Genomic DNA, 15171 nt, shown 5'->3' with positions numbered 1-15171 from the left:
GTTAAAAAAAGGGTACCCATTTCAGATTTCGACGCCATGTTTTGACAGGCACTCAGCGGGAAGGCGGAGTCACACTGGGACTACAGAGCCTGAGGTCTGATAGCTTCAGCGTCTCATACAAATTCAGTTCCTTATTTCAGATTCCAAATATATTTATACAACTCTTCAAATGTTTCTCAGAAGTAAATAATAAAAAATAGAAAAGGACGCAACAATGAAATACTACGTATGTACGTACGTGTTGTTCAACGAAAGAACGCTGTAGCTAGCATACACTGATACTCAATACAAACTGGATCGAGACCATAAACAGAGTGTCTATCTAGCGACCTGGACGCTCTTGAGGCTTAGGCATAGCGAATTCAATGTCACCTGGTTTTGCTGCAGGACCATCTCCGTGCATTGTGCTGTTATTGGTCACCTGGACATTCCCGTTGCAGCAAAAGGCTGTGTTGTTGAAGTAACACCTCCAAGCTACCACGCCGGCCACAGCTGCAGCCAAAACCGACAGCACAGAAGCCACCAGTGCTTTCATCGATGCTGACATCCCATTGCTGCCACCGGAAGGTGTCACTCCGTCCGTCGGTGCGGAATTTAGATGAGCATAGCCGCATAGGGTAGGCTGGACAATACGGTAGACGCCTTGGCTGGCCAGGATGAAGACGTCTAGATTGTTATCCTCGCCAAACGAAGATATAGGGCCAAGAGGGCCATTGGCAGATTCATCGCAGAGAATTGGTGTCTTCTTGGAACACCTCGATGGAATGGAAGAAGAGGTATATTTACCATTGTCATCAGTGCCGGTCCACATGGCAGACGTGTACATGTCAGCAAATAAGTACCTGCCATATCATATTAGCCATTAGCATACATGCGAGCTGCACACTGGCCAAGCCCTAAATAAAGTAATTCATTCAGACGATGCAACACAGCACTATGGCGTAAACAATACCTTCCATACAAGCAAGGATCGGCAGACCCACGGTACACATATCCACCAACTATTGATGCAGATTCCATGCTATTCTCAGGGTTAGAAGAAGAAACCTTATAGCCCATTATGGGGAAAACGATGCCTTGTGTAGGTTTGATTACTTGAGCAGCCCACGGTGGATAGCCAACATGCTGGTCCTCATACACACCAATCCACCCATAGTTGCCCCCCTTGGATATCAAATCTACCACTTTGTATTGGTCCTAGATATATGCAAGGTCACATAATTAGGCACTATTTATGATACAGAAAACAGAGCTCAAGCTTGGAGAGGAACTCATTTCTAAGATGCGTATAGGCTATAGCATTCAAATGATACCTGGACATCATCTGCACAGTACAAGTGGAAAGGCCTCCCGGAGTCAAAGCTGCATCTCCAAGGGTTTTCAAGACCCATGGCCCAAATCTCTGGTCGTAAGCTGCTATCATCAGCATTGGGATTGTCCTTTGGTATAGTATAATTACCCCATAAGCTTAGGTTAGCAATTTCATTCAGCTCTGCGAAGCTCAAAAGAAGAAGAAACAGTTCAGGAATGCTTGCCTCTTAGAAAGCAACTGTTTAAGCATTACTATGTTACTGTAAAAGATTGACTGGCTTTTTCAGACCTTCCTAGTACGTTTTGAAGTTGTATGATAAGCAGATCTAACATGATTCTAATTATTCCATCATCAAGAGTGTAATATAACTATCTAAGTGGTTGTACAGCCAAGTGGAACCGACTACTATTCTGGAATTCTATAAAGTTTGAAGTTGTTTCATGAATTTCACTTCGCTCTTTAAACAAGAGAAGACACACTGATGTTCAAAAAGTTTGTCAAATCTTGATGGAACGTACAAGTAACAACATAACATCATACTGTTCTGAGTACTGTTTCTATGCAACAAAAGCACAAATTCCGAAGTACATGGGCCTGATTTTCAACTATCCGCTACTACACTATTAACAATACAGCTTTGTAATTCATGCAATTTGACCTTTTGGAAACTACTCTACTGTTTTATAGTACCACCAATATTGCGACAATATCTACAGATTTATTGTTAGCCTTAGTGAAATCTTGTAGTAACAATAGCAAGATGATACTGATTTGAGAGATGCAGTGGTGCTTCTATGCCCTGGAGGTGAAAAACACAAATTCTAAAGTACACGGCCTGATCCACAGCCACACATAGTCAACTAGACTATTAACAACATCGCTTTATACTTCACACAATTTAACTTTCAACATGCAAAGGAGCACATAGGCCAATGTTGTATGGTACCACTGCAAATGTTTCCATGAGAGTAACTGCACATTATTTTTTGGAAGCCTATCTAACCCTCGAACTAGTGAGTCTACACCCTTTGAGCTGTTGTGCCAGCTTGTACAAATAGCATATTTCCCAATTATGCTGATATAATGCTCATTTAATTGAAAAGGGGAATAGGAATATGTAGACACAAAAGAACACGAAAAGGAGAGAAAATGAACAACATCTCTAAAATGTATGTATCATTTATGTGTCAGTCTTTAACTTACGTGGTAGATCATCAATATTGAGCCTCATGATTTTTCCCAAGAGTGACTTCTTATTCTGGGAGAAGTTGAAAGGGTCTCCTCTTATGCCACCATTTCCCGTGAAAATGTATAGGTATCCATCGGTAGGTCCAAAAAGAAGCTGACCGGCATGGTTAGAAACGTATGGCAGCCCCATTGAAAATACCCTTCTGACTTCTGATGGATCGGCATATGTTGCCTATCAAAGAAGGGTAGAAATACAATATTTACCCAGGAATTATTCGAAATATAAAGGACAGCAAAGAACAGAATTAATCCATAGATACCTCAGAAAAGCTCGATGGTGAACCTTCCGCAGAATACTCTGAGATAAGTAGATGGTACTGGCAAGGGTGTGCACCATTATTATCAGAGCCGAGCTTTGAGGGATCACACTCCACTTCCTGATCACACGAACACCTACCAGCGCAGTTGGGTGACTGAGTTCCATCACAAATGTATGAAACAAAGAAACGCCCATTGTTTGCAAAATCCGGATGAAACGCTACACCCACGAGTCCAAGGTCCGAACTGAGGTGACCTTCAGTCGAAAGATCAAGAAATGGGCTTGTCACGTCAATTTGCAGACCTTCTTGCATTCCTTGTTCAGGAACAGTAGCCAACCATATCTTCCCATCTTGTCTGGAGAAGAAGGCTTTGCTGGAGGACCCATCAGGGTGAGGAACCATATTAAGGTAGGACCCATTACCAATCTTCTCAAGGCAAATCCCAGTAGGAGGTGGCGAAGAGTTCCTCCTAGTGTTAAATGAGACCCCATGCCCATTGAAGCATACTGACTGGTTGTTTGGTGTACCGGAAAGTGACATACAGAAGTCATTTTCTGATTGAAAAAAATCAGTAAGCATTGAAGCTGAACCAGTAAGCGCAGTATTTCTTGGCTGAAAGGGGGAATTAGATATTGGTGTGCTTTTGCAATCTTTCCAAACTTGCTCACAATAGTCCCCTCTGTGGTCCTCAGGTTGAGAATAATTTGGTGCCGAGGAAGAGCTGCACAAGAGAGGAACTGTGCGTGCGGTAGACCCAATGCCAAACAGATCAGCCGAGAACGGATTGCATTTCTGAAAACATGGAAAAAGGAACTGTGTAAGCCTGCAATGATATTAAGTATTCATCATGGCATAATAGTTGTTGCAATAATATTCAGTTTTCATAACGTCACTAGTTCTACATGTTCTTCTTTCTCGAACATGCCCGGGGGCACATCTTTATATTGAGAAGGCGCTAAGAGAGCACAAACTACAAGTTTACAAGGAGTTGCAAAAAAGCTCACACACCCGGCAACGGCGAGACTAGAGGGAAAGAAAAGAAAAAACATGGGTGCCCTCACCAAACAACCTTGACCATGTGAGGATGCGCCACCAACATGAGACCAGAACAACAAAGGTCTTGCCTTGCCCAGCCTCGAGCCATTAACAGCGAGGAGCTAGGCGAGATTCAGTGCCTTAAGGCCATGTCACAACCGCTGCGGGGTGCTTCCATAGATAGCACAACGTACAACATCACCAGGGCTGCCCAGGTCAGCCACCCATGTTTCTAGGAGAGTCGGCGAGTGAGTGGCAGGACCCGGCCGGAGCCAGTGAAGGCATTGTGAGGAAAGCCGGCCGTTGTGTACATTGTGCCCCATCCAGCTGAACACCAGGTAGGAATTCCGCCCCGACCGACCCATGAACATAGACGCCTGAAGACTGCCAAAGCAGGGTCCAGCACAGCAGAGAGGGAAGTCAAGGGATGGTGGCACCGGCCAGAGCCACCGGAGGGCTGCCAAACCAGGCAAGCCACGATTGGAGAGGTGTCGAAGCGAACGGACTACCTGCACCGCGCCGCCGTCGACTAGGATTCGGCGAGGCACAGCCGAGCCACCGCATCACCGCGCTCCGGATCCGGGGGCCGCCACCAATGAACCGTAGGCCCGGAGGCTGCCGACCGTGGGGAGAGATCCCCGCCGCCGCCGGCTTGACGGGGAGTGGTGGGAGGAGGCGCCGGTGTGGGAGAGTGAGGAGGACATCATGTCAAGATGGAAATACTCCGTATATGGTTGGCTCAGAAAAGCCATGGTAGAATATTCCAGAAAATCTGAATAAGGTTTTTTTTTTTTTGCGAAACAGAAAATCTGAATAAGGTTGAGATGGCTAAGTTGCGATATTATGTAACTAAGGTTTTGTGTCCCTCTGACAGGTTTTTTTTTTGAAACAAAAATATATCATGTGCTTGAGTTTCAATTATTAGCCAGTCATATACTCCCTCCTTCTCAGTTTACTAGTCCTCCCCGTATCCCTAGGTCGCCAATTTAACTTATATAATTTAAATTATATAATGCAAAAATTATATCATTAAAAAATAGAACATCTAAACTTTCTAATGATATAATTTTTATAATATATAACTAATGCTAACTTGATCAAATTTGCGACCTAGATGTACGTGCACGCCTTATAAACTGTGAGAGAGGGAGTATGATATATTTTCGTTTAGGCATATGATCTATTAAAGTGGCCCATTTAATCAAGACTATATTACCTCCGTCCGGGTGTGTAGGTCCTGAGCATATCCTAGGTTGTTAATTTAGCAAATATAATACAAATTTTGTAGCATAAAAATTATAAAGAGTGCATAAATGGAGGCCGAGCTACATGTAGCTTTTTATTTTCAAAATTTCGGAAATCATATTTTTATTTTTCAAAAAATTCTGAAAATATATCCTGGATGTAGCCAATTATGAAATCTACAAATGTGTGGATCTGAGAATAGTGAAGAGTGCACATTTCAAAACTACAAAACCTTGTCAGATTTTATCATTTTTTTTGTGTAGTCTACGATACAAAGAATTTCACATTGAGATTTTGCACGTGTGTAGATTTCATCATTGTCTACATCAAGGATTTTTTTTAGATTTTTTTGAAACTTAAAACTATGATTTCCGAATTTTCGAAAATAAAGGGCTACATGTAGCTCGGCCTCCGTTTGCAGTTTTCAAAAAATTATATCATTAGAAAATATAGCATCCGAAGTTTCTAATGATATATATATTTATAATATATATCTTATTTTACGTAAAACTAATAACCTTGAAATACGTGTAGACCCTATACATCTGGATAGAGGGGCTACGATAAAAAGAAACTTAACTAAAAACATACCGGATTTTAAAGACATGTGTTATTCTATTATGAGCGACACGCTACTAGTACCGCAAACATACAAACTAGTATCAATTAAAAATAATGTGTATTTTAAGCTACACAAAAATGATAAGAAGTTAGCATTACGATTTTACATATTTGTACAATATATCATTGACAAAGTCCATACATTGTTTGAAATTTACAGAAAATTTTAATATACAGAGATCAGTAGAGCTAATGTGCTGGAATAACTTTTTGTCTAAATTGAATATAATAAATAGATACATCAACATCAATATCAAAGCCTCTTTCCCTAACAAGCTAGGGAACATAATAAAAAGACAAACTGCCGAAAAAAAAACAGCGCTTCAAGCATAAAGTAGTCTTTAATTGTAGAGCAAATTCCAGTTTTCACCCTCTAGTTTGATATTTTTGACACCAATTGCCCCATTTAACAGTTTTTCATCCGTATTACCCCATTTGGCGAAAGTATTGCCAATTTTTACCCTCCCAAAAATTTTACACGTGATTTGTTATGTGAGTGTATCGTAATTTTTCTCCAATTTCTTTCTGCATCCGAACAAAACCTTGAACCTAAAGTTTTGCCTATAAGTCGAACCTTGTGGGAAATAATCACAACACCCTACAGTGTATGATGCGTCCGAGTTAAGTTATTTTAAACGGCCAATTGAGTAGTAATGTGTTATGGCCTTCCGGTGTAGGTATATAACGGATCAACCTAGCAAATAGCTCTCAGATTTTTAAAAGGGGTAAAAGCTGACAAAACTTCTGCTAAATGGGGTAATATAGATGAATAATTGTTAAATAGGGTAATTACTGTAAAAAATATGAAATTACGGGGTAAAAACCGGAATTTACTTTTAATTGTAATTTAATTATTTTTGGAAAAAAATCATTTTGATAAATTATGATGGATTTTTTTGTTTGGTCCTAGATGTACATTACGTGTCCAATGAACGAAGAGTCAACATGGACCAAAGGAAAGCGGGATCTTGAGGACGGAAATCATCCTCTACATATATGTGGGCGTCCCGGGCCTATCGGGAACATTCAACAATGCTTTAAGATTCGTGCAAAGGCCTTCCGCACTTTGCAAAACACACCCTGACGAATATCAAATTCGTGTCAGGAAGGCCCTCCCCTTTTCCATAACAGACCTCCCATTTTTCACGGTTCATTTTTTGGTCCAATAGTTTAAGAGCATGTACATATCTCCTTCTGCTGATCCGAGGAGACGGACATGAAGCTCTGCGCCTCTGCACACAGATGACGACGAGTGGAAAGGGAAGGGAAGCTAAACTGAAGCAAGGGAACACCATCACAAGTTCCCAACTCGGAAGGGCGGCCTAGCAAAGCAAACCGGAAAAATAGTACAGTAGAACGATCGAACATACGTACCGAACAGATGATGGACTTGAGGTGACGATCGCATGAGCCGCCCGGCTTCACATTCATAGCGTCGAAGCGCTCACGTGCCGCGTCATCGTCGGCGGCGTCGCAGCAGCCGGCGCCGGCGCCGGCGCCGCTGTCCGTCGGGCAGAACTTGACCGTGACATTCCGCACCACGTGGGGCCCTAATCAATGGCAGGCAGCTTAATTTAGGAGAATTGCTCGAGGCAAAACCAGATAGTAAAAGGCAAACATGTCGAGCGGGATCAAGTAACTCGAGTCCGTGCAGAGTGGCAAGACTCCAGGTACGAGGGGAAGCAAAACGCTGGAGCAGAGGAGGAGGGCGAGGACGGGGAGCAGAGCAAGATGCTTCTTCATGTCTCTCTAACCGCGGCTCTGTGTGTGAGTCTGTCTGTTGCGTTGGTTGGTGGGTGATGAGATGAGATGAGAGGAGATGACAGGTATATTTATAGTTTGGGCGGGGGAAGAAGGGACAGGGGAGGAGGGAGCGAAGGCGGGAGGAGAAGGAGGAGGAGGGAGCGAGAGCAGAAGGAGGAGGAGGAGCGAAAGGGACCGGGCCGGAACAGGCTGTTGAAAAGTAATCAAACTTGTCCGGGTCCTAATTGGATTATTTTCAGCAATGTGCCCTAGTTCTTCTAGTTGGAGTCGTTTAGTTTAGTCTAGCTAGGAAAGTCTAGTCGAGTCGGTTTGCTATTTCTATTCCTGTACGTGTCCTAGTTCTTCTAGTTGGAGTCGTATACTTGTGCTCCTTCTCCTCCTTCTGCTCTCGCCCCTCGTCGCCTGTGTTAGCTACGATCCTACCACGCACGTCACGTCGTCTCGCCGGCAACACGCACAAGTAGCTTCCAAGCTGATTCCGGCAAACACTTCTTGTTGTTTTTTTTTCTCTGCTGCTACTTTTTTTGCTTGCCTACTATGGTTACTATAGGGTTTTTAAGTATCTTGGGGATTCTTTCCTCAAGACAGGGAGTGTATGTACAAAAATTCAAAAGTGGCCTGGGGTTTCTGGAGCAAAAAAGTCCTAATAAAAATTGTAAATGGTAATTTAAATTTCGATATAATTCTCAGAAATTTACATCTACCTAGGAATGCGATCTATATACCTACAAATTTATTTTTCATACTAGTTATTTCGATATGTGGCTACATAAAAATACAAAAAATCATCAGAATAATAGCACTATTTAGTACTGATAACGATATCCACAATTTTCCTTATTTATGTAGACTAAAGATTAAAATATTTCACAAAAAAATTACACACGTAGAATAAAACTATATGCATATTTTTTTTTTTGCACAATTCTATTACCATTAAAAATATATTTATTTTTCCTAACATTCAATCTCCGTTGTGGCCGTGTGTCAGTAGATTCCATTTATAAATTATTTTCATATAATATAATTTGACTTTTTTTATGTTGCCTACAGATAATGAAATCCACAAATTTGAATTCTTATGTAGCCTACAGATAACGAAATCCACAAGTTTGACTTTATATGTACAAAAATTCAAAAGTGACCAATGGTAGCAGTGCAAATGTGCAATTCATCCCTGATAGCTACAGGATGGTAAAAGCAAACGAGACCGATCGCGGGAAGTGCAAAGCGCGTGGAAAAGCAACGACCTATCGCGCGGTCACTTCAGAACACAAGTTCAGAAGTCACTTCAGAACAAGTATTGAAATGTTCAAACCAACCACTTAACTTCTTCGTCCAACTAGATAAAATGCACTGTAGAGACCATATATATACTAGTACTTTCTCAAGAGTTTTCTTTCGATAAAATCAATATATTAATATCAAGAAGATATTAATTATATTTCGCATATGTAACTCTTTAATGTTAGTACGGATGCACCCAGCAACAAAATAAAAAATAAAACTAAGAAACAAAAAGTCCCGCTACGGTGTTCCAGCCGTAGCAGTAACAATCCACCACCATGACAACACCAGAAATCTAGGCTCTTTAAAAAGTGACACCTCCAAAAAGGAATCAGTGCACAAGCGTCGTTGTTGCCCGATCAAAAGATCTTATGTTTTCACTATGAAGATAGTCCCCGCTCTCAAATAATGCTTCAATAAGATCATTGTTAGGCACAACCAGTTAAGTACAGACCTTGGATTTTCACGCTGAAAGATAAGACTCCGAATTTCACTTGTGTTGTCGTCCCCACTTGCATATTGCTACTGCGAAACTCAGAATACCAAGCAAGCCCCTCAACAATACAGAGACTCGAACTTCCATTGCTAGTCCTCCAATCCGGCCTTCATGATATTCCCCGCCTCTGATTTCACCATACATCAGAATGTCATCTGATGGCAACACAGAACAGAGCTTCGCGTCGCTCCCTCCAGAACCAAACGGTCGGAATAAAAGCATGGGTGCGTACGATCGAATACCACCCGATCCAGCAAACTCCAGGCAAAAGATGCATTGTTCCATTCACCGTCAAACTTTCCAGAACTCATCACTCCAGCCAGATCAAAACAGACAGGCCTCAGGTAGGTCTTCAACTTCGCATAAGAGAGACCCGAGGACCGCCACCATTATTTAGGTCGGGTCTAGGGCCGCCAACCATCCCAGGCCGGCCGAGGCAACGCGGCGAGACACCTTGCAACCGGCCGACCCTCCACCGGCGACAACCAAGATCACGGAGAGGGAAAGGAGAAGACCAATCTAGGTCTTACACCCATCTGGTCCATCCCACCTCGCACCTCCACCGCCGGCATGGCCCGCCGCCAGCGGCCACCACCACCATCAACACGACGCCGCCCAGACCGGCACCCAGGTCGCCGTCCTGTCACAACCCATTTTTCATAACTTGCATATTTTCAAAACTTGAAAATTTTGAGCCAGCAAAAACTTTTATTTTTGGTAATCATGTGTGTGCTTAGGGTAGATTCTTGCATATGGTTGAGGGTAGAATTCTTTTTGTGTGCTTTTCCAACCAAAACCCTAGCACCTTAGTTTGTCACCTCTTTGTTTTATTAGGGTTTACCACCCCCTCTTGCCAAGTCCACCTCTCATACTTGTTTCCTGGATCAAAACCCTAACCCTAGTTTTCATACCACTCCTAGATAAGAGGGAACACTCCCCTCTCTTGTTTTTGGAGGAGGCACCACCAATTGAGGTGACACCATCATCACCACCACCACACCACCTTTCTCTCTTTTATCCAACACTTGTGCACATGCACTCTTTTTCAAATTTTTGCGCATGCACTAGTGGCATGGCCCTCTCTTTTTTTCTCACCCCTGCCCCTTGTCTTCTCTCTCTCTTTTTCTCTATTTATCTCTGGATGGGAGACAAGAGAGGGGACACCTCCCCTCTCTTTTCTTTTTCTCCCCTCCTCTTTTCTATTTTGGGCCGTGGACACCACCACCCCCCTCTTCTCTTTGCCCTGGCCCAACCCTAGCCCCCTCCCTTCTCCCTTTCGGCCCAAGGCGCCACCAGCACCCCCTCTCCCGCCAGAACCCTAGCCAAAACGCACGCGCGCGCGCTGGCGACGCCATGATGGCGTTGACACCTCGTCTGCCCTGCCATCATCCTCGACACTCCCCCGTGACAACTCGGTGCCCTCCCTCGCTGACGCCACCCAGGCGACGTCACCCCGGCCCCACGAGGTGACGCCAGCCCTCGCCCCTCCATTGGCCGACGCCACCGCCCGCTCCACTCCTGCCCACCTCCCTGCCTATAAAAAGACGCCAAACGCCACCACCTCGCCCTTTCAACCCCCTCCCACTCTCACGCCACCCTCTGCCCCTCTGCCGAGCTGCTCGAGCAGCAGCTCGAGCTGCTACTGCTGCTGCCCGCTCGCCGACGCTCACCGCGGTCACCGCGAGGGTGACGCGCAGGTGGTCACCGCCACGACACCGTCGACGCTCCCCCTCTCCTTCCCTTCATCACCATCGCCATCTGCAGCGCCTAACCGCCCCCTCCTTACCTCCCTGACGCGCAGATCCGTCGAGGAACGACGACGAGCTCGACGCTCCGAGGACATCCGTGACTAAGGCGACGCCACGCGAGGAGGAGGAGACGTGTCGGGACGCCACCAAGCCGTCCACGCGCAGCACCGCCACGCCACCGACCCGCCTACACCGAGCCACGCCTTCCCCAGCCGCCGGTAAGCCGCGCCACCGCTTTTTCCCTCTCTGCCGGCGAGCGCCGCGCGCACGTCGCGGAGACGATGGCCCCAGGCCGTCGGATCCAGATCCTACGGCCGCATGGCCCATGCACGGCCTGGCCCGCCACGGGCCCTTGGCCTATTTTCCTTTTCTTTTTCCCTGCCACCTGGAAACCCTACTGGGCTGGCCCACCTCTGTGCACACGGCACGGCCCAAACCCTCCCGCCAAAACAAAATTCGTTTGAAAATTAAAAATGGCTGTTAAAATTTGAAAAATATCTGTGCACTGTTTTGCGAATAACTTTATTTTGGCATGTCCGATTTAGGTGTTTCAAATTTCAGTACAATCAGTATGAAAATATCTTTCCAATGCCACTGGTCGTGTATTTTTAGGATTTTTGTACGATTTTTAGTGTATTAAACATGTTCACTGTATTCTGCCTAGTATTTCTAATTCCTAAAAATGATGGATTAGCATTTTTGGATGAATCCAATTGTGTTAATCTTGTTTTGTTACTGTCCATCTAGGAAAAATACTGCTAGTCACTGTTCATGCATTTTTGTCTCTGTTAGTATGTGAATGGGTGTTACATGCAATATTGGAACCAAATTTCTTTTAAATCTATTCAAACCCTTGCCACCCCTTTGTTTTAAAATTGGCCAATCCATGTTTTGTTACTGTTAAACAACTCCGCTGCATATTTTCATTTTGTTTTACTTAACCCTTGGTTCATGAACAATGTGTTGATTATATGTGTTATTTATCTTTGCGACGATAGATACGAACGAGGGTGAAGTTGAAGGGGAGGATTTTGGAAAAGGATTTGAAGAAGACCAGGGACAAGCCAACCAAGGCAAGCTATCTATTGATCTCTGAATGTTGTGTCTCGTGTCGTTGACACTTTGTTGTTATTCTTGTCCCTTGATCTATGGTGTGTTATTCTCCTTTTGTGTCATGCATGCTTAATCTTAAGCATGGTAATTCTCTTGGTCATATCTTATGCACCTCTTAGTGAGTGATGTGTAATAGCAATGATCATAGTTATGCTGCCTCACTTGGTTATCATTACATGCTTACTTTGAGCATGTTACTCTATTCGCCAATTCACTCGCATACACCCCCTTTTAGTGAATTGATAGTGTTATCATGATTTTGGTGTACCCTCACCTTGGGATGAGTATGCCTACCTACCTTGGGTATGTCGAGTGTGTTGATCTCCAACACCTCTCCTCTTTTTATGTCGTTTGGTTAATGTCACAAATCTGAAAGTGTTACACCTCTTATGTTGACAACTTACATGCTTACCTTAAGCGTGTTGATCATTCTTGACATCCCACCTACACCCCCTTTAGTGGATTAGTGGTTATTCCGACAAACATGTCGTACCTCTTCAATGGTGATGTCTCGGTACACTTCATGTGAGTATGCCGACCCCCTTTTTTGACACCTCCACACGTCCACTAAGTGGCTTGATGAATAGCATCACGGCCATGTTGTGTTCTAGTTCCATCATGAAACTTTAGGTTGGGAACCCCTCAAGGTTTACCTTGTTGTAAATGTTTTACTAAAACCTTGGGTGAGGTTACTTTACTCAAGTGTGAGTTTTGAAAGGAAAGGATCTTGCCAAAGATGGATGGTAAATTGACAAGTGTGGTTGTACATGGTTTTGGTAAAATGACACATGGTTCTATGTATTCGCCTGGAACAACCAATCCGCGCAACCACATTACCCCAAACGTGGGCATATGGCTTAGCTCGTAGTCCGTTCTTCTTAACAATGGGACACCGCACAACTATACAAGGGTAAGAGTACCCCGAGTCCGGATTGCCGTTGTTGGAGGCAATAGTATAACGGGATGCCTTCGGGGCTACCCGTCCGGAAGACACTATGGGTCTCCTGACGTGGCGGTGGAGTCACGCTCAAAGTGAGGTGAGCTGCCACGGTGCCGGGGAGGTACACTCCATAGGGTAGGATCCTTTGCTAAGTTGAATAGGCGAAAGGCTTTGACTGATTATCCGAGACTCGCATACTCTCGTATGACGAACCGGGGATGATCCCGGCGGATTTATTGGTTCTTGTGGGGAAAGTGCGCACACTCTGCAGAGTTGAATCTATTGGAATAGCCGCGTCCGCGGTCATGGATAGTTGGGATGGCCGTTGCTTAGCTGTGTCGACTTTGTTTTAGAAAGGATTTGCAAAGCAAATGAAAAAGTTGTCTGAAGTACCGGAAGGGTACGAGAAAGTGTGTGTTGACCATATGGAGATGGTCGAGAAGGAGAAAAATAAAATGGGTCACCCCCTCCTAGTGTTTCATGTAGAGGAACTCTTTTGAAGTATCTTCTTCAACAAAGATATAGAGATGTCGTAGATTATCTTTTGAAGTATCTTCTTCAACAAAGATATAGAGATGTCATAGGATCCTCTTAGTGTCCCCTTCAACTGTGATGTTGGGATGCTATATCCACAAGAGAAACTGATTCTCTTCACATGCTATATCCACAAGAGAAACTGATTCTCTTTCACATGCTATAACCACAAGAGAAAACTACCATTCATCTCTTGTCTTCTTTGGTTAGTCTTGTTAGCACCTTCTTGATGGTTTGCGAGTACAATTCCAAATGTACTAACGGCTTTATCCCTGGCTATTAACTTGGCCAGACTATGAGGAGGACTATGAAGACGACGGAGGTTACCAAGACGACTATGCGACCTAGGACGATCTCCAAGTCAGCTGCCTGTAGGTCTAAGGCGTGACTTGGGCCCGACGCTGTTGACGTGTATCCGCTGCTATGTTTGTGATGAACTTGCCCGAAGTGGCACTTATGTAAGACTGGGTCGTGTGACCCGTTTATTGTAAGACTATTTATTCGGTACTTTGTAATGGAGGATGTAAACTCTGGATATTCAGTTCGGTTATGTGCTCACGGCGCACTGATCATGGGATCGTGAGTTGAATGCATAACAGGGTATTTCGGACAGCTAGTCCGGGGTCCCCACAGAGCTGGTATCAGAGCCATCCTGACCTTAGGAGACCTTAGTTAGCATGGACGTTAAGGTAGTACCAAAAACTATTTTCGATATCAAAAACGAGATGACTATATGCTGAAATAATGCCTAGTCTCTCCCCTAAGTTCTCTTAAAATTAAGTGACTTGCATTAATCTTTAAGTTTTTACTTTATGTACTTAAAATTTTGCACACTTCGATCATGTTACTAATTACAACCTTAAATTTTTTGTGTAGATGGGCGACCCTATGTACACCATGAGCCGTCAGCTGGGCTATGAGCATCCCCGCTACCTTTTTGAGTCCGCCCTTATCGAGGTGTCGCGGGCCGTGGGACGCCTGCTTCCCGAGGTAAAGGGAGGACAGATGGAGAGCACCAAGGACGGAGAGCTGTCCTGGATGGTGGTTTGCACGCTCCGGGGTTCGCACGTGAAGAACATCGAGGAGATTGAGGTCCAGATCTTCGACCGCACGTGGGAAGAAGGACTTGTGAGGGTGATGCAGGCAGCCCTCGCACGCCTCGTCTTTCACCACCGTGTTGAGTTGGAGGCCAAGGGGTTTCCCCATGCTCACTTGCGACGCCGCGACGAGGAGGGTTTTCCCACTATGGTGCGCTACGTTTGCCCCCTTGGTCGCCAGGCCACCTAGATGGAGTACTTGCTATACAAGACCCAGCTCAGCCTCGACTCCAACAGGATGGAGAATGAGGTGCTGAAGCACGAGCTTGAGGGACTCAAGATGGACCTGAAGCTGGCCAAGCTCAAGAGTCGCCGCCAGCAGAAGCAGAAGCTCCGAGTCCGTGAGGCCAACTACATGCTGAAGGTCAAGGTGATGCACCTCAAGGCTGCCCTCCGCGAGGCCGAGGACAAGCTTGAGAGTCTCCAGGATGAGGGTGAGGACCTCCGCAAGGAGGATACCGCACTCATCAG

General features: G+C 44.7%; 1 protein-coding gene across 2 annotated transcripts; it reads right to left on the bottom strand.

The window, feature by feature from the left end:
- Positions 1–111: 111 nt before the first annotated feature.
- Positions 112–4561, bottom strand: LOC127299048 (HIPL1 protein-like). 2 transcript variants are annotated; one of them, XM_071819730.1, is made up of 7 exons: positions 4365–4561; positions 3882–4239; positions 2821–3612; positions 2516–2732; positions 1314–1492; positions 953–1197; positions 112–842 (listed from the first exon to the last, which is right to left on the bottom strand). In XM_071819730.1, exons 3-7 carry the CDS (start codon positions 3397–3399, stop codon positions 323–325), a joined length of 1740 nt encoding a protein of 579 aa, XP_071675831.1. In that variant the 5' UTR covers positions 3400–3612; positions 3882–4239; positions 4365–4561; the 3' UTR covers positions 112–322. The 2 variants fall into 2 exon arrangements, with proteins under 2 accessions (XP_071675831.1, XP_071675830.1); XM_071819729.1 differs by lacking the exon at positions 3882–4239.
- Between the last annotated feature and the right edge of the window lie 10610 nt (positions 4562–15171).

This window comes from Lolium perenne, chromosome 5 (genome assembly GCF_019359855.2).
Source record: "Lolium perenne isolate Kyuss_39 chromosome 5, Kyuss_2.0, whole genome shotgun sequence".
NCBI lineage: Eukaryota > Viridiplantae > Streptophyta > Magnoliopsida > Poales > Poaceae > Lolium > Lolium perenne.
Note: the sequence above shows the minus strand (reverse complement) of the source record. Positions and strands in the feature narration are given on the sequence as shown.